The sequence below is a fragment of the Echinops telfairi genome, unplaced genomic scaffold, assembly GCF_000313985.2.
Source record: "Echinops telfairi isolate 266 unplaced genomic scaffold, ASM31398v2 ScPeMD7_23;HRSCAF=83, whole genome shotgun sequence".
Lineage (NCBI taxonomy): Eukaryota > Metazoa > Chordata > Mammalia > Afrosoricida > Tenrecidae > Echinops > Echinops telfairi.
Genome location: NW_022103920.1, coordinates 40,730,383 through 40,754,562, shown reverse-complemented (window position 1 = coordinate 40,754,562; position 24,180 = coordinate 40,730,383). Strand labels below are relative to the sequence as shown.

The window sequence follows — 24,180 nt, the reverse complement described above, 5'->3', positions numbered from 1 at the left end:
AACTTTTGGTATGTCATATTAAAAAACCTATGTAAATGTCACTTAACTAGGACATGTTTGCAGAAAAAGTTAAAAACTCCAATACAGAAAATCCCTGTTAAGGAGTTTGTTGCAAAAATTTCACTATGATTTATTTCACCAAACAAGTCCTTTCACAAAATACACACTCCCATCCGAGTAACTAGATAACTGTGCCCTATTCGCCTTCGTTTCACATAGACTAGGCAGTGTCATGGAGCCCTGCCCCTCAGAAAATCTCGCACTTAGACCATGGATGTAAATGCATTTTTAGAGATTGTATTGATAAAGGCTTGTAAGTATTAGCAACATTAAGTTCCCAGATTTAGCCCCATTCTTTGGCCCATAAACTGAGACAATTAGAATGCCTGATTTTTCAGAGGAAAAGGAAAAACGACATGTATTTGTTCATAAGCTTATTGCTTTGCAAGTCAAAGAATTTTAGTGATGTGTGCTTTTAATTTTTATAACAGAGTCCAGTTGGCAACTTTGTGGGAAGCAATGTAGTATAGTGGAAAGAGCACGGGCTTTCAATAAGACCTAGGTTCGAATCCCGGCTCCAACACTCACCAGCTGTGACCTTGAGTGAGTGAGTTACTCAATTTCCTCATCTGTAAAATGGGGATAATTCTATCCCTATTTCATAGGGTTGTTGTGAGATAATGTAAATCATATAGTACAATGCCTAGCATACTGTAGACATTTGATATTTTTAATTATTGTTACTTGTTCAGAAAATTATTTTATATAATTTTCATAATAAAATGTTTCTATTTAAAAGAGTGATTAGCTCTAACATATATAACAAGAATGAAAGATTTGCTTCTCCTTACCTTTCTTGCTGAAGGTTTCTCTATTAGAATACCGTAAGAGGCAACGGGAAGCTAGGAAAAGTGGCTCTAAGGCAGACCACTTTCCACCGGTCAGTGTTTCACCTCACCCAAGTGGAAACTCCACCAGCGGCAATGGGTGTGCCCACAGTAGTGAAAATGGAGAGCCGGTGGAAAACCCTGGGAGCCTCCCTTTACCAACACCAGCCGCTGCTCACAGTGATGCTCCTGAAGAAACCAGCAATAACTGTCCTGCTAAGGAAGCTTCTGCCAGTGAGAAGAATGAACCCGAAGTACAATGGTAAACCTGTTTAAAAAGTTAACTTTTCACATAGCTGATTGTGAGTGGAGCTGTGCTCTTCAAGGGTTGAATGATTGTCCTTCCAGGAACTGTGTTCCCGTGTCCCGAGTTTTGCTAATGTCGACCACAGCTCAATAGATAAGAGATTGGTGGCCGCAACTTGAAAGGTCATCCTGGCTGAGGATTTCAAGCGACCTCAATGTTTTCATTGTTGTTAAAGGTCCATTGTGTTTACTCTTGGGTGATTTGTTCTTATAATTCACACATAGATAATTCTTTTCCAGAAAACCTTGATCAGTCAGTATCTTGCTGTTTCTTGACTTTAGTGTTTCTTCAGTAGGAAAGAAAGCAGCTAGAGAGAGGAGTGGGCTGTGGCCGGGGAAGAGGGCTGCATGCACTTTGCCCCTTACTTCTGAGAACTTCACAGTAGTTGACAGTCCTGACACAAAGTAATTTTTAAAGGCATATTTCGGTATCATTGATAACTGAAAATGATTTTGAATATCAACACACTATAATCCTTCAGCTCTCTTGTCTTTTCACCAAGAAATTGCTTAAGGTAAAAGAATGAATGAATTCTTAAAATAGACTTGAGAGTTGGGGGGGTCCCTAATTTAAAATCGTAAATGGCCATTTTCCTAGTTGAAGAAAAATTTTGGTCTGAGAGGTCACGGTGATCAGTAGTCAGGTATTTCTTCCAGCTAACAGTACCTTTTACTTTAAAGGACCGCCTCCACTTCAGTGGAACAGGTGCGAGAACGGAGTTATCAGAGAGCTTTACTTCTCAGCGACCACCGAAAAGATAGAGATAGTGGTAAGTGAGCTTGATCTTTCACCAACCCGTGGAGTCAGCTAATCGCTCTGTCCCCTGGTTCTTGGTGGTTCTAATGTTCTCTCTGGGTCTGCTTCTGCTTCATCTCCAGGGGGAGAGTCACCATGTATCTCATGCTCACCGAGTCATGTTCAGTCTTCACCTTCATCTCATTCAAATCACATTCCCCAGTTGCAACCAATGGGCCCAGGCCCTTCTTTCAGTGAACTTATGGAAGGTCAGTAAGCAGATGACCTATCATGGTTATAATCTTTTTTTTCTCTCATGATTATAATCCTAAACACCTTTTAAATTTTATTTTCTAAGCACCTTTTTATAAAAAAAAATGGGGGGGGCTTTTATAAAGTTGATTTGAATAAATAGTTCAATAGTAAATACTGCTTTGAAGTGTTCATAAAGTCAAACTATATCTTATAACTTTCCATTAACTTAAGTTTCTTTTGTTTTATAGACCCAGATCCTGAAAACCCAGAACCCACACCTACAAATGAATGTCCATCTCCAGATTCTTCTCAAAAGATTTGTAAAAGTCCTTCAAAATCCAGCAAGGTAACAAGTAGTGCACACAGCTTTGATAATTACCAATCAGAGGCAGTGTCAGCATGCAGATGTTTTTTCTCTGTTAAACACATTCCACTGTGTTACCGTGTTACCTACTTAGTATCTAGTATCCATGCATTTTCAGTAAGTATCTTACCAACCAATAAAATGGTTCAATGGCATTCAGTTACAGAACAGACAGTCCCAACCTGTGCCACCATTTAGTCGTGGTCATCTCAAAGCTTTAGGAGCCATGAGTGAGGAAACTGCAAATTAGTTCTTTTTGAAAAAGAAAATCATACACATTTAAGTAGTCTATATTTGATTAGTTATACTTGAATAGTATCAAAAATTGAAATTTTGGGGGGAGCAAGTTGAGTTACCCAAACCAGTTTACCATTAGTTTTGTCATACAAATTTCAATTATAGCACCCAAACTTAATGACATAGTTTAAGATTTTGAAAGCTAAAAAAATAGGTATCATTTATGGGAGGAAGGGGGCAAATACAACTGAAAAGATCATTATTTTCCTTAACTTCAATAAAAAGTAATACAGGGAATTTAGTTTAAGCTCACTGTAAGAACTTATTGGAACTGCTGGGGGGGGGGAAAAGCTAACTTTTCCAACCCACCCCAAAAACAAAAAAACCCAAAACAACCAGAAAGTTAATAGACTTTTTCTTTTCATAGCCTGGTTCACCTGGACCTGTAGCTCCTGCTCAGCCACATGGGAAAATACTCATAAAGCCAGATCCCCATTGGGAGGCGACCAGTGTTGTACCAGAAACTGAAAATGGGGTTCACCTAAAAACAGAGCTCCAACAGAAACCGCTACCAACAGTCACCCAAGCACTTTCAAAGAATCCAATTCCTCAGCCACACCTTCGCAACTCATCTGAGCAACATTCACAGAAGCTGCCTTCTGCACAGGTCAAGTTGCACTGTCCTCCGTCACCTCACATAGAGAACCCTCCCAAGGCCACTACGCCCCACCCCCCTGTGCAACACGGGTACCTTTCACCAAAGCCGCCTTCCCAGCAGCTAGGATCTCCCTACCGGCCCCACCATTCACAGTCACCTCAAGTTGGAGCACCTCAGAGAGAGCCTCCGAGGAATTTTTACCCAGCAGCACAGCACCTTCCAGCAAGTACTCAGCAGGCAACTCCAGGCGCGTTATTTACACAGACACCCTCAGGACAATCTCCAGCAACTTACAGTCAGTTCAACCAACCGAGTCTGAGCAGCACGGCCCCACCTCCTCCACCCCCTCCACCTCCTTCCACCTCGTCTTACTATCAAAGCCAGCAGCCCTCTGCAAACTTTCAAAGCTATAGTCAGCTCAAAGGCAGTCTTTCCCACCAAACCGTGTTCGCATCAGGACCAAATCCAGCACTTCCTGGCGCCACCAGCCAGCCTACAGTCGCAGGCCACCACGTTACTCCAGGGCATTTTTTGTCCTCCCAGAACCCGACTATTCACCATCAAACGGCTGCTGCTGTCGTCCCACCACCACCCCCACCCCCGCCTGCTCCAGGACCACACCTTGTTCAACAGCCACACACGGTTGCACACGGAGTAGGGGCTGTTCTAGCGGTGGCCCCTGGGTCGCACATTCATGCTCAAACTGCTGGACACCATTTACCCCCGCCTCCTCCACCTCCAGGTCCTGCCCCCCATCACCACCCACCTCCCCACCCCTCCACCGGACTCCAGAGTCTACAAGCACAACACCAGCATGTTATAAATTCAGCACCCCCACCGCCTCCGCCGCCTCCACCTTCCAATGTTTTGGCTTCTGGCCATCACAGCACATCAACTCAAGCCTTACACCACCCCCCTCATCAAGGACCTCCACTTTTTCCTTCAAGTGCTCATCCAGCTGTGCCACCATATCCCTCCCAAGCTACACACCAGACCACTTTGGGACCGGGACCCCAACACCAGCCTTCTGGAACAGGGCCACACTGTCCACTACCCGTTGCAGGTCCTCATCTCCAACCCCAAGGACCAAACAGTATTCCAACACCTACTGCTTCAGGGTTCTGTCCTCATCCTGGCTCTGTGGCCCTGCCGCATGGGGTTCAAGGACCTCAGCAGGCATCTCCAGTGCCTGGACAGATTCCAATTCACAGAGCACAGGTGCCACCAACATTTCAGAACAGTTACCATGGTTCAGGATGGCATTAATGGACTCCAAAAACATTTTTTTAAATGTTCTGTATGATAAACTGTATATTTCATATGTACCTATTAAGGTACTTTTTAAAGCTTGTACATGAGACTTTGTATAAAAAAACAAAAACCGAAAACACCAGTGCTCTTTCATTGTATTTTCCCCATTTTTTGCTTTTTAAAATTCCTTTTAAAAATGTGCTGTTAAGCCAGTATTAGGTCTTTATTTTGTAAGTGAACATTCCAGCTCTTTTTCTGGCAGTAGATTTAATGCTACATGAACTTTAAATTCTATTGTTGCCATTCAATTCATTTAGTGACTGTTTATTATTTTATACATAAAGCTTAATAAGTACACGGCTAAGCAACGGCACCATGAGGAGCTTCACTTTTTTTTCTGTGGGTGCATCTTAGATTAAAAAACAAAAACAAACCGCAATACAGATTTTTCTAGTCTGGTGTGAACATGGCTCATTTCATCAGTTATTTGCAAGCAAAATGTAATTTAATGTATAGATGATTTCTAATGTTTCCTGATAAACTGTAAATACTGCATTTCTTTTGCGTATATAACTGCTTTCAGCTTTTCTCATTTGATAAATAGCATTGTACATATGACAAGTCTTTTGCAAAACTGTGTGATCTTTGTGAAGGTAGTACAGTATATGACCTTTAATTTCTTTTTTATTTTAAATATACTGTCACATTGAAGCACTGGTTGGGCATTTTAATTCATGTTAATAAATCACAATTATGTCAGTTTTACTAAATTGTCCTGTACGACTTCTAAGGCTGTGGGGTGGGGGCCCTGCTAGGGAAGTTATAACCACAACAAAAGTTAGTTTCCAGATAAAAGTTTCTAAGAAGTTTTCGGTAACAAAATATTACCTCACTTTAATGACGACAAGTGCCAGGAGGCCCTCAAGGTTGTGCCCGTAACGCTCAGCTCACCCAGGACACTCTCTGCCCCACTCATGCTGTGTAAGTGGACTGCAGTATACAAGTGGGATCCGCAATGGTCATGCACAACACACGAGACAGTTACAGACTGTAATTTACAACAACTTTTGAAAATAAGGAATAGTTTGCCCCCAACCATGATGAAATGTACCACTGACTTGGAAAACCTTAACATTTATGATCCAGCTATAGTATAAAAAGAAAGTGCGAAATACATTTTTTTCTTAAATTTGGTCTGGATGTAAAAAATGAAAGAAAAGTGTCATTTCAAGATATCTAAAGTGAAATAAAAATGTACTCTCAAATCATTACTAAAATATGAAATGCTAATTAGGAAAATTAAACATATCCAATAGTAATTTGGGAAAATTTGGGGAAAAGTTAAACATAAAATTAAACATATCCAATAGTAAAATTGAGAAAATTAAACATATCCAATAGTAATGGCACTATTTGTTAACACATTTTATATCCAACTCACATACTTTGGCAAAGTATACACATTTTGTGCATTAGAGGAGAAAAGCAAACAGACTAAAAATGACTAAGATCTGGTCATAACTTATGTTCATCCTTCAAATTTTTGTTTCCTTTCTGAAAATTAGCTAGTGATGATCATTAACACAATCGTTGTTAGGGCTCAATCCTAACCCTCAATTTCAAGACTTCACTTTGGTTAACATTGTCATCTTTAATATGTCGAACAAAATTCGACTTATAGATTATTGAGTAAAGCAGGATTTGTCTGCTTTTATATCATCTATCCCTAGATAGATTTAAACACAATTTACTAGTATGGTGAAGCTATCAATATTCACTTATTTTTTAAATATTATTTTATTAGGGGCTCATACAACTCTTATCACAATCTGTACATACACCAATTGTGTCAAGCACACCTGTACACATGTTGCCATCATCATTCTCAAAACACCTGCTTTCCACTTGAGCCCTTGGTATCAGCTCATTTTTTAAAATAATCACTTCTTAAAAATTCCTCATGGTTTTAAAATTGCCTGCCATGACAAATGAAACATACAGAAGCTTTTATGTGATGCTTTTGACTACTTAATACGACATTTCCACTCTCAGCTAATGTCACCCTCGCAGAGATCGTGGCCTGCCTTTCTCTGTGAACCGGCTGCGTACGGCTCAGGTAAAGGGGACAGCAAAAAGTTAGGAAACCACCCTTCACCTCAAACAGTTATGCTTCTTAAAAATGACATCTACTTTATCTTGGCCTTGGACAGTTCTGTCTGGTGACTGCTAGCAAAACCACTTCTGAATTTACTAGAATCATGTACCTGTCACTTTTGATGACAACGTCACAGCGACTACAGAAAGAGGAGGAGCAGGGGCATTCAGCCAAACTCAGCTACGGCTTTGCTACGCAGTGATTCTCACTTCGCTACATGCCCCTTCCTCATCATCAAGTCACCGAGAACCCCCTCACACTGTCCTGTCCCGAGTACAAATGTGTACTCCCAGAGCAATCTCTGTACAGCTATCCAGGAAGGCTTTTTTAATCAAAGGGACCCTTTCAAAACTCCCAATAACCCAGTTTACTTCCTAACACGGCCAAAACTGCACTAGACGATTTTTTCTCAGGTGTGTTGGCTCCATGGTAATGATTTTCATACACTCCGGGAAGACTCAAATGCACTGTTGCCCATGGGAATCGTGGATGACATCACTCCATCTATAGCCACCAGGTGTCACAGACCCTTAAGGCCCACTTATAGACACATGAAAAGAATTCAGCAAATGAAGGCCACGCATTGCCTGAGAGAGGTGCTGGTTCCCAACATGGGCTGTCTGGTTCCTTCACAGTGAGCACCACGCCCACCCCCGACCCCCAGAAAATGTATACAAAGACGCTCAAACAGAAAGCAATTCACGTGTGCTCGATGAAACCAGAGTGAAGGAGTTCTCTATCCTGCAGTTCGACTAAGTGAATCCTACTGGCGGCAGCCTCTTTTCTAAATGCATAGTTTGTCCTTCCCAGACAATAAATGACCCCCCAGAATAAGCTAGAATGCATGCCATACAAACTATGCTTCCAGCAACGAGGCTGTTATTTCCTCCTTTCCATTTGGGTGACCCTACACCAGGGGTCCTCAAACATTTTAAACAGGGGGCCAGTTCACTGTCCCTCAGACCCGTTGGAAGGCCGGACTATAGTTTAAAAACGAACCATGAACAAATTCCTATGCACACTACACATATCTTATTTTGAAGTAAAAAAACAAACGGAGCAAAAACACCCAGTGGGCTGGATGACTGTCCTCGGTGGGCCGCATGTGGCCCATGGGGATGCCTGCCCCACACTAAAATAACACCAAATGTGTGTTGATCCTATCACTTCACATATAGGCCAATGACCATGACAAGGGGGTGGAGGGGGGTGAGGGGCACTTTAATTTTTAAGACAACTGCAGGCACCTCAAACAATGGAGTATTGTTACAACACTTGCTATCTTTTTCACAATCTAGTTATTGCAAAGGCATATGGATAAAATTTAATGTACAAAAGTCAAGAAAACGAGGCACCTTAAAAGTAAAATGTTTAAAAAATAAAGAAACCCAAACAAACCTTACGTTCATTCATCTGACCGACTTCTAAGAGAGGCAGACGACACCTTTGCTCATTAGACTACTAGGGTGAGTGTCCTGGACTTTAAAAGTCAAAGAGGGTACATACAAGCTGCAGAAGGAAAAATCATTTTCTCTACCTCAGTTCATGAGGAAGACAAAGAGGCTATTGGCATCTGCTATAGCAACACATACAACTACCCACCTATGGAATGCGCATGATCAGATCAGCTACCCCAAGAGGCTAGGAGCCATCTGCCCACCCAGCCAATTGTGATGACCATGCTGTGTCTCAGACAAACCCTTGGGCGCCCCCTGCCCACACGCCGCTGTTTTCGCTCCTCGATCGACCAGGTTTCTACTGCCGTCTCCTCTCGGCGCAGTTCCCGACAGTGCTGGGAAGAGGCCGGCATGGAGTACTGAGTTGTCACATTGTTAGAGGGAAATTGCCCTTTTTCTTCAAAAGTACTTTGAAAAATATGCAAAAATACAAATGGGAGTCTAAAATTATATTGTGTACTTTAGAATGAGAAGCATGTTGTCTTCCTTTAAAGTGCCACATAGTAATGGAACTCAGAAACCAGAGACTCCAATGGAAAAGGTCGGCTAGGGAATGAAGAGTTTGCACACCCCGCCCCGGAGCAGTCAAAGTTGCTACATACAACTTCAGCTACAAAGCACTCAAGACTTGGTAGCTTTTCTCAAATTTTAGTCCCCATCCCATATTTAATGGAAATGAACATTTACAGGGTGCATTTACATAGACTATAATACAGGAATGCTGTCCCTCTGCCAGAAGATTAAAATAGTACATATTTCCTTGCTATTTCTTAATTCCAACTTGATAATTTTCTTAGGATTGTAATTATATAGTACTCAGCTAAAATATTTCTTCATAAATAGTTACAAAACCTGCCAAAACACAAGGGGGAAAGTATTTTTCGTTCAAAAAAGCAAGAAAAATGACATCTGAATGTCACACAACACAAGAAACAATGCTCCGAGCCGTGTTATTGTTTGCAGAAGAAAGTGGGTCAGTAAGCTACTTAGCTGAAGACAAAAGACTGCCCTTCCCCAGGGCCACAGTGCACAAGAAGCAAAATGTCAATCAACAGTACCTCAAAGCAAAACAAAGGTCTGTGGGTGAAGCCAGCTCACTTGTAATCCTGTTAAAGAGTGAGAGTCACCGCTATGTCCAAGGTACCGGGAGACACTGGCTAGCTCAGAATTCTATATTTGCAGAATCTGCTAAGAATTCAACCAGGGATGCCGAAGGCATTCGCCAGCAGAGGCTCGCTTTTCCGGAACCATCTCTAACATCGGGATGAGGAAATCCGTAAACTGGGCAGCATCTTCGTGGGGCCAGCCGTACTTCTCCACAAGGACATCAAAGAGGCTCCAGGGCTTCAGCTTGGTGATGTGCCGGAGTTCTCCTGTGGGAGAGAAAGCACGCGGCGGTCAGCGAGGCTCCGCTGGCCACTGCTGCTGTCACCACCGCCGGGCTCTGTTCAACGTGCAGACAACTTACCTGCAGCCCTCCAAGTCGGCCACCGACAGGCCGGCCGGTTGGCCTCCGCTGAGCAGCACGCATTAGGGGGCGCATTTCAAGTTAGCTTGAAGGATGTAAAGGGGACTGACAGAAAAGGGGTACAGTTCGGGGCTCATGCACATCACATCTGGGCCATGGGTGTTGTGCAGGTAAGCTATCCCCAGGAAACCCAGACATCCGGGTATCTGCCAAGGCTGACGGAGCTGCTCCGATTGGGATTCTGTGCAATGTGCACCCCAGTCTAGCAGGAAGTGTTCCGACCGATTCCAGTTCTCTGGCTGAAACCTCTCCCTTCTCCATGGTAGCATGGGGTGGGGCGGGGGCGGTGTTTTCTCCAGAGCAGGGCCCGCCAGGGTTTTCGGTGAAACTGAACATCCTGTGCACCAGCACTGTCTCAGAGGGCTACTTGAAATGAGCCCCTTAAGTTTTAACTTTCTTTAAATAGCTAGGGAACAAGGAATTTTAGAAGCCAAGCTGTATCACATACCATCAGGTCTATAAACTGTTGTGACGTCTAGGATTCCAGGATGGACATCACTATGGAAACCTCGACATCATGCTATTTGAAAGGCAATGGCTGTGATATCAAATGTGTGGGTCACGAGCAGCTTGGAACAACAGTGCAATGACTATACAAATTTCATGGCTTATGAATTATAATTGGCTTTTTTCCATAACTGGGGGGTGGGTGGGAAGGCACACAATTTTCAGATTGAACTGCCAGAAGGCCCAAGTACATGAAGAAAACCTCGTTTCTGACTGTCTGTCAGAAACGCTCACAGGATACCTGGCCCTGCCAGAGAGAGGAAAGTCTCCCCAGTAGAGCAATCCACAGTCTTGCCCCAGGAGGTGGCTCCACTCGGCTGTCCCCGTAGGGCTCTCTCCATCAGGGTTTCCCTATTTACTCAAATCCATTCGGAAGACCACTCCCATCCCCTTCAAAAGCCATACAATGAAATATTACAGAAAATTAGAAAAACCAAAAAACCCAAAGCACCCAACTAACCCCGACTCTTCCACGATTCGCTGGGGAGCTGCAGTCCCGATGGGCTGCATCAAGAACCCGTTAAAGAGCATCTCTTGTCGAGGTCCTCGTGTGGGAAAACGGGCTGCAGGGAGGGGGTCAGTATCACTCCCAGAGTGGCAGTGGGGGTGGGGGGTGGGGGGTGGGGGGGAGGAGAAGGGTGGCTTCCTGGGAGAAGAAACCAAGTCTTGACAAGAACAATGGGGGACGTTCGCTCAACACCCCTGCCCTCTTTGAAGGCAGAAAGCCCAAGGAAGGCAGCCTAATAGGCTGCCCCCCTGCCCCCAGATTACACCCAGTGTGTACTTGCACACCAAGAGGATCTTGGCCTGAGAAGGGACACCTCCCGATGGCTGATGTGACACTCGACAGTACCATGCTGGGCAGTAAGAGGCACCAAGACTCCGGGCTCTGCTGCACATGACCACAAGGACCATTTTTTAAAGGATCTTTTTGAGGAAGGCAAAGGCAGGGCTGGCCCCGTTAGCAGTGCCCACCGTGGCTCTGCCTGCCTTCTCCAACATGGCACTTTCCAGAAGGGCAGAGCACCTGCTTCTACAGGTGCCTGCTATCCACCAACCGGGACCCGGGGCCCCCCACCCAACAGGCTTCAGACCGGCACAAGCTGCCCCGGGACCCCGGGAAGAGGCAGGAAGCAGGCCCACTGGGGTGAGCCTCCAGGACCACACCCAACACTGAGGGAATGACGCTCTGCCGCAGGGTGCCCTGGGCTTCGTCCAGTCACTGCTGGGAGCTGCTGCTAGCTCATTCGCTAGCTGGTTTTCTACGATTGTGCTTTGGTTGTTGGAAACCCTGGACCAGATCTATAGAGACAGTAACTGGAGGGGAGCATGGCAGGGGATGATGGGGGCAATAGAGTGCTAACAACGATGAGTTCGGAGAGAAAATAGTCTGGATGGATCGTGGTGATGACTACACAAATCTTTACAGGATTCAAATGGTTAAGTGGTAGGATATGTAAAGTAGATGCCAATAGAACTATTTAAAAACAAAAAAGATCTACCCATATACAATTCCAAACTCACTGCCATTGAGTAGATGGCAGCTCACAGTGACTCTGAGACGGGAAAACCGCCCCAAGGTGCCCGAGACTCTAGCTTGTAAGTGGGAAAAAGCCTGGTCTTTCCCTGCGGAGCAGCGGGAGGATCCCACTGCAGACCTTGCAGGCAGCAGCTGCCCTGGTAACCCCTGTGACCCCAGGGCTCCTTCAGACAGCCAGCAGCACCCACAACACACTGCGGTCAATTTCACCTAAAACTGCTCCCATCGCTTTGACAGGAGACCCAGGGCACAGCGGAGCACACACTGACTGCCACGGAGCCACATGGACTCGGGGCCTTACCGAGGGGAACTGAGCTCCAGGGGGTTTCTTGGCTGTCGGCTTTATGGACGCAGATTTCCAGGGGTTTCGTGAATGGCTTTCTTTGGTGAGCTCACGAGAGAACAGCAAAATCCAAAAGCTACGTAGAGGAGAACCCACCCGACAGCCAAGACCAGCACTGCAAGCTGCAGAGCAAACGCAAGGCCTACACCCTCAACACGCCGTCAACTGCAGAAATGCCCACGGGGTGGCAGAGTGGCACAACAGAAGCATGGCTGCACTGTTCACGTGAGGAATGCAGGGGCAGTCAGCTACCCATGAGAAAAGGGGCTAAAACACTCCCTTACTAGCGACAAATGAGTTTTGATTTTCTTCTCTTGGGAAACTCAACCACAATGGTTCATCAAGGAAACAGCGGAGATAGCAGGTCAGTATCCACCATTCCTCCTCAGGAGATCACAGCGAACCACAGCTGTCAGCTCTGTGCCAGTGGGAAGGTCACAGGGCAGCAGCCTGGCCGAGACACGGACAGGTGGACTCACAGGGGTGCTTTCTATGGAAACATACTGCTGTGAGACTTCTCTTGAAGGTTAGTTATTTTAAATAGTCTGTGAAGGAAAATATTTTGTCCGTGAAATCATGTTCACACATGGGAGGGGGTAGATAATAAATCACAGTACTGTTTTTAATGAATATTGTTAACTATAAAGCAAATCATGTCAAAGAGACTAAGACAAACTTCAGTGGAGGTCATGTAGAAAATCAACCTGTCACAGTATCACAGGGCTTCAAAAATTTCTGGAAAATTCCATCTCTTCATTTGTCCACAAGTTTTTGGAGCCCTCTCATTACGACTGGTACAAAGCAAAAGGTGAAGTGCAAGAGAGCAGAGCAACTTCTTACAGTGGTGGATGAAACACGTATGCAAATGTTCACACTGTCAACTGGTGCGCAGTCTACCTCCCCCCACATGCACAATGCAAGCCCAATGGAATACAGGCCCCGTGAGGACACTCTTCCAAGAAAGCAACAGGCATTCGCCATGGCTCGGGCGGAGTTTCTTAGATATCAGAAGCAATGTACAAAATGGACGACAAATGAGCACATGTAAAAACCTGTACATGAATGTTCATGGCAGCATTAATTCAACAAGGTGGAAACACTAAAAATGCCCATCAACTCGTGAATAAATTAATACACAATGGAATGTTATCCATCTAGCAGAGGAGATGGGAGGGCAGATCTCCGCTACCAGATGGGTGAGCGCAATGGCTGCAGAGGGAAGGCAGAAACGAAGGCCCAGTGGTGGAGGGTCCTGCTGACAGGCACTGGCCTGCTGGACAGAAGGGAGCATCGTGGCTGCCAGGAGACAGCAGGAAAATGGGGAGTGAACGCTCATGGGCCCAGGCTTGCTTCTGATGCTCTCCCATAGCATGACTTTGTGAATAAACAAAAACCCACTGAATTGTATGCATCAATAGGGAGAAAAGCTGTCATAAAATACCGATGACAATGCCCACAATACAACAGCACCATTTAAGAGGTATTCTGATGTTAAGAGGCTTAAGTCAAAAAGCACTTGCTACTAGAGCTCCAATTCACACATGCATGCTTATTCAAAGCTAGCTGTGGCTCATGTGTCTCTGCGATCAGTGGGTGGCTGCAGACAAGTTCCCTCAGTCAAACACCAGTCTCAGCCGCATCAGGATATCTTCAAAAAGAAGGTCCAATCAAAACAGTGGCTTCTGAGGGACCGGTTGGGCCAGTGAAAGAAAGTCAAGGCCGCGGAAAGAGTTCAGAAGGCGATACTGACTTTCTTCCTTGGGGGTGTGGGGTGGTCGTGCTGTGGGAGAGACTTCAATTAAGTAATCTTGATGGATATTCCAGAAGGACACAGGACAATCAGGGAAACATTTTAGGAAAACAGAAAACTGCACTGGTGAACAAAAGTCCAGGAGGGTTTCACTGAGCAAAACTGTCCCCTATCCTGACCACGCACCTGCTCCTTCTCTGAGAATTGCTATGGGAAAGCTTACCTCGTGCACCCGAGAGCCCTGATCTTAACCCACCAGGCTGTTGCTCTCCAAACTCAAAGAACACTGATAAGCCCAAACTGCTGAACTGACATGGTGTGAATCTGACAGCAGAAGTCTTCAAGGAAGGGATAGAGTGGAAACACTGTCAGAAGAGTATGGACCTAGATGGAGAGCAAATTAAGAAACCAGTTTCACATTGTGCTATTTTTCCTAAGGTTTCTATGATTCTTGTAGCCATAGTTTATGACTCCTCTTACTGTGTGCAGTAAAGCCAACGTTTGACTCATTAGCAGCTCACATTAAACTACGTATAAATGGGATGAACTAAAGTGGACATTGAACCTGTATTTCATTGCTTTTTGCATACTACACTCAAATTTAAACTGATTGAAGCCACTCAGTCAGCCAAGTGTTCTCGCTGCTTTCTACTTTTGCACCATTTCTGTGGCGCCATGTTTTGTCACTGCACTGCCTCTGAGTGTAGCAGCACCGTGACGTTCTGGGGCACACCAGCTGTGTGTGTGTGTGTGTGTGTGTGTGTGTGTATGAGGGAGAGAGGGGTGGCCACATCATTACGCCAGAGCACCAGGCACCACGTGAGAACCACACGCTCATCCGAGTTTGAGCCCACAAGGACTTCTACCACACCCCACCAACACCTACTGAACACAGGCTTTGTTATTTTTAATTTAACCAGCTCTATTTACTGAACCTGCTATTTGTCAGGCCCCAATCGTGGTCCAGGGGACTCACCGTAAGCATGACACAGACTCTCTGTGCTCAGAGTGGACCTGCCGAGCCTCGTCCCAGAGAGCAAGCACTCTCACCACACTTCAGAGCACGTGTAGGATGGGTGTGGCTCCGCTCTCCGGGTCCCATCTCAGTGGTCAGCACCCACAGGAGAAGCACAGCCCTTGGAGGTCATCTTACTCCACAGGGCTCCCCAAGGGGCAGAGGCCCTCCGAGGATGCCCCCCACCCCTCCGGCTCAGACATGGTCCCATTCCTCGTGTATATCTTATATTTTCCAAAACCACACAATCTGAAGTTTTAAAAACTTGAGGCCAAGAAAAATCAAGTCAGGCCAGTGATGCTTCTAGCCTGTACCAGGCCCACGCCCATGAGCCTGTGGGTTTTAGGCAACTCTGAATATGAAGTGAACGCAGCCTCACACACGTCCTTGCAAACATTAAGTATGAAGGATCACAGGATGCCATGAGGGAGCGTCAGAAAGTTGGTGAACACAATTAAAAGATAACGTTCCAGGAACTTTCTGAAGAGCCCGGGTACTCCAACGACTTGGCCCCTCCTTCCTTTCTCCTGAACTCCCCCCTCCCCGCTCCACTTCAGCTCCGGGACCCACGAGGGGCAGTGGGCACCCTAAGTTGCAGGTACACTGACCTGTGGCCACAAGGCATCTTCTCTTAGGCCTGGTCATTTTTCACCAGTTTTCAGAAGGCCTTTCATCCAACGGCCACTCAGATCCCAAAATGTGGATTCAGGAAGCCGTTTCCCTTGGATACTTCCATTCTCAACACTGCACTGTCTACTAAACAGGCTAGCTGGTGATATGCCCAAAGAAAGTCTACTACAGAGTGCTCTGGTGGCCCTGTAGGTCAGGCACCGGGCTGCCAGCCACTAGGCGAGCCGCTGGACCCATCAGCCGCTCAGTAGGAGAAAGAGGCGGCGCGTCTGCCACCGTCCAGATGTAGTCTCGGAAGCCCTATGGACCAGTCAGGGCTGGTTCCAGGGAGGGGGTGAGTTTTTCGGGGTGGGGTGGGTGGGCAAGCTGGTCCTCAGTTGCACTGTGGGGGGCACTGCCAAGGGATGACCTGCCTCCCGAGCGCAGGGCAGAGTTAAAACCCACGGAGGTACTGCGTGTGGTCACAATGGTTTCTTCAAGATCTTTGATAGCTAATGTCCACATCTGAAGGAATAACCGGCGAGTTTTCATTGACAAGGTGAGAGCAGTAACTACATTTCCTGCCAAAAACTTACCTGAGTTTTAAAATCTCCTGTCCAAGGAATGATTCATATTAGTGATAATGCCTCTACACTGGATTACAAACTGGAAGCTACGATGCCAATTAGCTGAGTTCGATTTTCAGCTGTAATCCCGACACTGATCATGCCCGGGTGGGGGTGGGGTGGGGGTTGACCAAGTGTGGGGTCATAACCTTAAGCCAGGAGGCAGGGCTAGGAGAGCCTGTTAGTCTCCCTAGCTCTGCTTTCTAATGGCCCTGGGGCACTTCCACAGTCATCTTCTCTCTCTCTCTCTCTCTCTCTGGCTCGCTTCTCATGGAACACACAGACTGGCTGCTTGTGCTGAGTCAGAGAGCCTGCGGGCCAGGCCGAGGAGCACTCCCGTGGCTGTCGGTCACCACCCTCCTCCTCTCGCAGAGGGGGAGCCCATCTGACGGTGAAGCTGTGACTGCTGGGGGGAGAGGTGGCGAGGGCCCGCCCAGGAGGAGGGAGAAGAGAAATCAGGGACTGGGGAGAGGGGTAATGCAGAGTTGATGGTCTGAAATATAAACCCCCAACTAATAATTCACAATAAAAAAATGCCATTATGGCCCAAAGATGTACCCATTACAGAGATGCCAAAATGCATCTTTTGTCCAACAAATCCTTCCTGGTCATCCTGAGGAACAAGGAAAAGTTTCTTCCTAACAAAAGACTGCTTCTGTGGCCTCTGACCCCTCATTCCTTCAGCTCTCTGCAGCCAGTAGGAAACCACAGGGGACGGGAGGGACTGCAGCCCAGGGCAGTCTGTGGGCGGGCGCTACTTCCTGGACCTGCAGGGTGCTACTCTGTCGCCTTGGCTCTGTGGCTCAGCAATAGTAGTGACCACAGATCTCTGCAGGCCTTCACAGTGCAAAGGCCTTAAAAAGAACTTGCTCGCACCAGCACTGAAACACAGGACACAACGACGGTGACACCACACCAGAGGGACCCTGTGTGGGCATGGGCAGGACAGCTCAGGGAGCAAGTAGAGCAGCGGTTCTCAACCTGTGGGTCATGACCCTTTTAGGGGTCAAACGACCCTTTCACAGGGGTCGCCCGATTCATAACAGTAGTAAAATGAGTAGCAATGAATTATGGTTGGGGGGGGGTTCACCACAAGATGAGGAACTATATTAAAGGGTTGCGGCATGAGGAAGGTTGAGAACCACTGACATAGAGGAATAGACAAGCTGTTCTCTCCCAGGGGCGAAGGTTCTGGAAGGCCATGTGAAAGCTGCCTGCCAGGGCTTAGAGATGGCTGCTTTAAACTGAACTTGCCCAGCAGGCAGACACCCCTTACCACACCCCGGAGCCTACCGAGAGCTCTGTCCCCACTGCTGCTGGGGGGCTGGTGTTGTCCCTGCTGACCCAGGGAGGCCCTCTCATCTCTCTGCTCATAGTACATAGCCCCCTGGTGCTCCCCCATCAACAGTGGGTATGGAGACAAGCGGCACTCCCCATTGGCTCTCCTGAGGAAAGGTAAGAAGAGCCCTAAGCCAGGTCTAATTCCCAGGTGCTGTCCATAGCTGCAGGTCTTCACACCAGATCCCTGTGGTGGGAAAACAGGTCCAAACCCTGGTGCTGGCACCTGCCCACTAGCCTTTGAGAGACACTACCTGACTAGAAAGAGCTAGTGCTGTGGCCTAGTGGCAGAGAGAGAGAGAGAGAGAGAGAGAGAGAGAGAGAGAGAGACACACACACAGCCCAGTCTCCTCAGGGGCATCATCAGGTCAACACTGCTCTTGATTTCCAAGGAAGAGAGCAAGCACTCTGCTTGGCCCCTCCCTCCCTGCAGTCACCTGCCAGCCAGCTCCTCCTGGGAGCAGGCCACTGCCCACAGGCTCTGTAAGCATGTGGAAACTTGCAGTCGCCGCCACCATGACAATGAATACAAGTTCCCTGACACACAGAGTAGCAGGCCAGAGTAACCGTACAATGACCTACACTGTTGTCAAATAAGTACAGCGTTATTTTCAAATACCGCCCCCTGGACATTTCCTAGGGACGCTCTCACAGTGCGCTCTCTCAGGACTCTGCTGTTGAAACAGCGTTTTCCTGTCGGTGACTTTTGCTCTAGCAACAACGATGACTCTGATAGCACTTCTTACACCTTCTTCTTAGAACCACCTGTCATCTGCTTGACAGACAGGACACAAAGTTTGGAGATTATGTGATGTGCCCCGGCTCAAGGTTGACAGGTTCAAACCTCAGCTCTACCAGTGAATTCGGGTGAGTGGCTCCGCCTGCCCCCTTGGCTTGGCATGACTTGTCAGCCTGTGGGGGGGAGAACCCTAGTACCATGCTTGTGTGATCCAGACTCCTCAGGAACAAAAGTAACCCTGGTTATCTGATGACATCTTTTCCTGTCACCAGCCTTACAAGGTCAATACAGGGTTTCACAAGTCCTGCCCCAGGGCGGCCGCACAGCGTGGGAGGTGGGACAGGAAACTAGAGCTGCTCATGGCTCGAGGTCCCGTACGTTTGACAGGGAAAGGCAATGCAATGGCTGACAGAGCACACTGGTTAATGGAGCAGCCACAAAGTATCTTTGGGAACCCCATAAGAAATCAAACTGCTGCAAAAATCTGGCTAAGGTAGGAGAGGCAGGGAATTACCTGTGACTTCCAGACATTTCTAGAAACGCCACCTCCCTTTCAAAGTCCCTCCCTGTCTCACAAACTCACTGCCCCGCCCCCAAGGCTCTTTTCTAGGCGTTCGGGCTGTTGCTCCGGATTCAAAGCTCTGTATTACAGAGTCCTGCAACCCAGACAAATCCAAAAGGGGAAAACGTGACTTAAGAAGGACTAAGCTCCTCACAAAGAAGAGGGTATTATTAGGGACCTTTGAAATAATAAAAAAATAATCCTTGGGCATTGGGGTGTTTTGAGACTTTTAAAATGATATCGCTAACGGGGATTACAAAAGGCAATCACACAATTACTCACGGTCACGTCAAGGGAAGATGGAGAAGCACAGCATTAGTGGGGCAGGGCGGAAAGAGTGTGATGAGCATGGCCTTCCCCACCCCGCCAAGAGCAACAAGCAGCCCTCAGACCTCTGGCCATAAACAGCTCTGAGGGCCCAGGCGGGAGGATGCCACACTCGTCCCTTGCTGTGGCCACTTCCCGTGCAGCAGAGACACTCCGAGTGCGTGACCCACACGGAAAGTGGAACCACACACGCCCCTTTTACACACACGGAAATGCACCAACTGGTGCCTGAGGGAGGGCGTGGTGAGCTGGTGGTGTCCTCTTACAAAATTCTGACTCCGCACAGAGAGGGGCTCCGGCCAACTTCTCCGCTTCTTCAGCAGAATTCCCTGACTGTGAACCTCCAGAGCTTTCTCCACTGCTCGCACATGAATGTGCAATCGCTCCTTTGGGGAGACTATGCTGAAAATTAGTGTTGCTTAAATACCGTTACCTTTTCTGGTGAAAAAGTCCTTGGAATATTTTCCCAACATAGCGTATTTTCGAGGGCTTTTCCCCAGAAGTTCAATGATCAATGCTATGTGATCTGCATTGGAAAACATTGCCATCACAACAGTTTAATCTGCACCACCCGCAGACACTGCACCGCCCGCGCAGACAGAAACAGCGTGCTGCACGGGGGACTCGGGGCAGAGCTGGGAGCACCAGCTGGCAGGTGCCACTGCACAGGGGCCAGTCCTCAGGGCAACTGCAGGGATGGGCCGAGCAAGTGCTGTTGCCCTGTCAAATTGGAAACCGGCGTGGAATTCTGCTGGGGTGGGTTTGGGAATTTGGAAGAAATGCCTTTGTCACCATTAGCACTACAACCGGCAGCTGCTATCCTGTTTCTGTCTGCATCGTGGCGTTTTTTTCAGAAAGAAGAGGTACTACCTCTGCGATTGAAGAATTCCCGAGAATATTTTCCAGATAGAGCAAAGTGCCTTGGGATACTGCCTAGCAGCTCTATGATGTGGGCTATGTGGTCTATGGAGGAGAGAAAAAGGGTAAGGGAAAGGGAGGGACGGGAAGGATGGGGTAAAAGAAGAGGGGAGAAATTGAAATTAGTAAAAAATCAGAAATTGATTCAAATCAACAATGTCTGCAGTACACGCATGCAGAGGCCCTGGGGCAAGCCGGTCCAGTTTGGTGGACATGGGCTCTCCCCCAGGGCACCCAAGCATCACAAGCAGCAAGCATGGGGATGGCCAGGCAGGAGCATGGCATTCTGGCTGGAATTCATGAGTTTTCAACTCAGCTTCTAAACAAGACAGAGGAATGGGCAGCAGGTAAGTGGACCAAAGGAGCCTGGACAGGTCTCCGGGGTCAAACCGGCAGTGCCCCAGGCTGCTGCTGCTCCCCGGCTGGCCCTGCTCTACCCTCGGGGAGCTGGGTGAACTGCCAGGCCCACAAGGCCGCACGGGGCAGCCCGTTGGGCCCGCTCACCAGGACGAGGGGGCTCCAAGAGCAAAGCAAAGATGCCTGCATGTGGTGTTTGGGAGCCGAGCCCTGCTCTACTTTGGGACAAAAGCTCAGGGTGCACAGGAGCCGGCGAAGGAGGCCTCAGCACGTACCTTCATCTCTGGAATAGTCCTCCCCTGAGTGTGGCTCGAACAAGTAATCTCCCGTTGCCAGCTCGAATGCCTAGGACACAACAGATGACATGCTAAGCACTCCAGAAAACCAACTTCTCCTGCACTTTGTGAGGAGCAGGCTCAAACCAGCTGCCCCGAGGGGGCACAACGCCACTCTTCCTCCTCTCGTCTCTTCCATTAAGTTCAAAAGACGCCACAGAAATGTTTTTCACTTCACCTGTTAGGGCCACATAAGGGCTGTTTTCTCTTCATTTTGCCAGAAGCAAAGCTGAACTCTCGGGGAGTTGGCCAGCACCCAGGCAGGCCTGGTCTAAACCCGGAGCCTGCACTGGAAATGGTTGAGCCAGATTTCAGTCCATTCCAGCCCGGGGCTTGTCTGTACCCCGGAGCTGGCCCTCAAGCAGTGCACTAAGTTGCTCTGCATAGACACCCAGGGCTAGTCCATTTCCTTCCTCCCCGCACCCGCCCTGATGAACCAACCATATCACCTGGCAGCCCCTTGAGGACAGGCCAGGAGGGCAAGCCATCAGTCTGCTCAGCATGTCTGCCAGCAGTCTATTGCCTTTGCTCCTCCAAATCTCTGGACCAAGGGTTTAACTTTGCAACAATTCACACACACACACACACACACACACACACACACACACACACACACACAACTAAACTCTCATTCTGGGGATTAGCACTTGGGGTTCTAAATCAGACTGCCATTATGAATGGCATTGGGGGCCCACCAAGGATTCAGTGACCTCTGACACCCACTGTCCCTTCCTCTCTAGGCCTACCCCCTGCCTTCCAGAACCATCCCCGAGGCAAATGTACCAACCAACGTGCTTTGATGGCTCCAGAGGACAGAGAACTCAAGAACACATTGGGCTTGTGTGAGGGGCCCACCTCGCTTGGCACTGCCATTAGCAAACCAAGAGTGGGCATGGTTGGCTTCGGGCCATTTCCTTTTGCTTGTTTGTTTTGCTTTTCAACAGGAATGCATGTGAACAGCTGAAGGAGGGACGAAGGGAGGCAAGACTCCTGCCACTCAGGACCCCCACGGAAGACAACGGGGGTCACACCAGCCCTGAGCCGTCCAAAGGCTGCCGGAGCACAGAGGGGCCAACAAACCCTGACCGGTCTTTGCTTGGGGCCTCAGCTCCATCCAATAACATGGAACACAGCTGGACCACTTCCGTCAGATCAGGATAGGAGCGCCTCACAGTTGCCCCCATATCCCAGAAGGAACAGCTGCCTCTCCTATGGAACAGCCTGGGAAGCAATCAGTTCAATGGCGTAAGCCCCACAGTGACATCTACAGCATACTAGGGGGGAAGAGGCTTGAGGAGCCCTGTCAGCTGGGGTTCCCTGCCATGCCACCAGGGTTCAGGGAGATGGGAGAGGTCTTGTCATGTCTGATGACACACCCTCCGTCCCGCAGGGGCTGAGCCAGAGGCTGGGGCAAGTGGAAGAGACGGACAACTCAGCCCTACAGGCTGGACAAGAGCACAGCCAGGAGGAGCAAGGCCAGCCAAGACCTGGCACCACGGGGGAGTGAGCACATCGCCCACAGCAGTGCCACACAACGCCACGCCGGGCCAGGAGAAGCCTGTTAACAAAAGGGCCTTTTTCGAAAGCAGCACAGGATGGAAACTCCCTACAAAACCTGAGGCCGGTTTCTTTGGATACGAAGAAGAGGTCAGGGGACACGCCTGCCTCTGTGCCACGGCTTGGTTTGCTGGCTGTATGCTGGCAGCTACACACGAGAGATGAGGCAACACAGTCAGCCACTCCCCACATCCCCTGTATCTGTCATTTCTAACACGTGGCCATGTGGTGCTGGTTCTGAGTGGAGTGTTCTTGTTCCTCTGCACTTGGCCCAATCACTGGAGGGCTTTCCTCTCTGTTCAGGCCCCTGGTAGACCAGGAGCTTCTCTCCTGAAGCACTTTGCAACACTAGAGCGCTCTGATCCTAGGAACTGAAGTGACTTGCTGGTTCCATGATACGAGCAGTTGACGTCTGATGAACCCTGACAGACTGACCTGAACATCCACAAAACGCACTGTTCCCAGGGACCAACGCACACAAATGCAGAAGAGCCAAAGCCTCGGCCCACATGGAATTCTTAGGTCACGTTCCAGAGCTCAAGAAAAAGAAAACCAATTCAACAATGGGACCACTTCTGCTTCCTCCTTCAGCAGCAGGAGCTAAAGTCCAACTCCCCTGGCATAGCCAGGCTCTGTCTGTAAGGTCAACACGCTACACAATTTGGTGCCGTCTATAAGCTAAAAGGACTCTGGACCATACCACTTTATTTTACTACAATCTTTAGTACAGCTTTGTGTTTTTAAGTAGAATTAGATAGAATGCTATATTTGTTCATTTCAACCACAAGGTGGGGAGAGGGGGGAGCATTGCGCTATTTCTATCCAGTTCTCTAGGGTGACACAAGTTATCCATGGCATCCCAGGGTGGGATGGAGGCCAAACTCGTCCTGAAGCATCACCCTCATGACACCTCTCCCGGTGGCCGTAGAAGCCCTGAGGTGCTTTTGCTAAACCCTTGAGAAGTGAGACAGGCTGAAAGCATTTCCTATGGAACCTGTCAGAAATACTGAAGCCACTGTCAACAGCAAGAGGCTGTCACGCAGTTGGCAGGGCAGAGGACTGTGCAGAGGACAACTTGTTACCTAACCGGAGGTGAGACAGGTAACCTGGCAGAAAACGGCTATTCCATGCTTCCTCTGTATCTGTGATCTTGCCCTAGTTTTCTAGTTATATCATCAACATTTAAAACCTAAAATTAGAAGCAGACGGGTGCAGAGCTGAAAAAGTTCTAAGAGTCTAATTCAGGGCCACCCTGATTTACCCCTTTGTGTTGCTGGGGACAAGCGAGGCGGTCTCCCTTTGATGTCCTGAAAGGGCACACTTCTCCCCCACAGTCCCAGCTGTCCTACGTGCTCCCTCACTGCATGGATACCAGGAGTAGGAGGGCTCTGCCTCCCACTGCAGACCAGCATCGCCTCCTTACCCTCTGCGGTCTCACAGGGCAGGTGAGGCAACTCTTCTTCCAACAATCCCACCCCCATCCCCCACCCACCCACCACCCACCCCTGCTGCCAACAATGGTGGCTATTGCCACCATTCTTTTCCATATAAAGCCATTCAAGGGACCTGGGTTTTGATATTCACCAAAAAACTGCTATCAAGCAACTATATCACTGTGATCTGATATTATCTGCCCCCACAGACATCATGCTACAGGTTTGTTGGTTGAATCTGCTATGATAACTTGGAAAACACAAAACAGATGATGATCCCAATTAAAGCAGCCAGTCCACAGAGAGGACCACATGGCCAGCCCCACTATAAGACATGACGCCCCTCACTGACCCATGGCCCTGTGGGGGACAGCACCAGAGACACAGTGT

At 48.1% G+C, this 24,180-nt stretch overlaps 2 protein-coding genes across 5 annotated transcripts in view; one reads left to right on the top strand and one right to left on the bottom strand.

Annotated features, from left to right (window-relative positions):
* KMT2E (lysine methyltransferase 2E (inactive)) overlaps positions 1 to 5,459 on the top strand; it is an 85,343-nt gene extending 79,884 nt beyond the window's left edge. For 3 of the 4 annotated variants that reach the window (XM_045289015.1, XM_004702601.4, XM_045289017.1), the window contains 5 exons: positions 866 to 1,149; positions 1,875 to 1,963; positions 2,073 to 2,198; positions 2,433 to 2,530; positions 3,213 to 5,459. In XM_045289015.1, coding sequence (XP_045144950.1) covers positions 866 to 1,149; positions 1,875 to 1,963; positions 2,073 to 2,198; positions 2,433 to 2,530; positions 3,213 to 4,709 — 2,094 coding nt within the window. In that variant the 3' untranslated portion in view covers positions 4,710 to 5,459. The remainder of the gene's footprint in view (positions 1 to 865; positions 1,150 to 1,874; positions 1,964 to 2,072; positions 2,199 to 2,432; positions 2,531 to 3,212) is intronic. The other variant, XM_045289016.1, reaches the window with a different exon arrangement.
* A 2,590-nt stretch (positions 5,460 to 8,049) lies between these two features.
* Positions 8,050 to 24,180, bottom strand: part of SRPK2 (SRSF protein kinase 2) — a 154,600-nt gene continuing 138,469 nt past the window's right edge. Inside the window, exons 14-16 of the mRNA XM_045288946.1 lie at positions 20,741 to 20,810; positions 20,061 to 20,153; positions 8,050 to 9,679 (exon numbers count right to left, since the gene is read on the bottom strand). Of these exons, the coding sequence (XP_045144881.1) occupies positions 9,495 to 9,679; positions 20,061 to 20,153; positions 20,741 to 20,810 (348 nt within the window). The 3' untranslated portion in view covers positions 8,050 to 9,494. The remainder of the gene's footprint in view (positions 9,680 to 20,060; positions 20,154 to 20,740; positions 20,811 to 24,180) is intronic.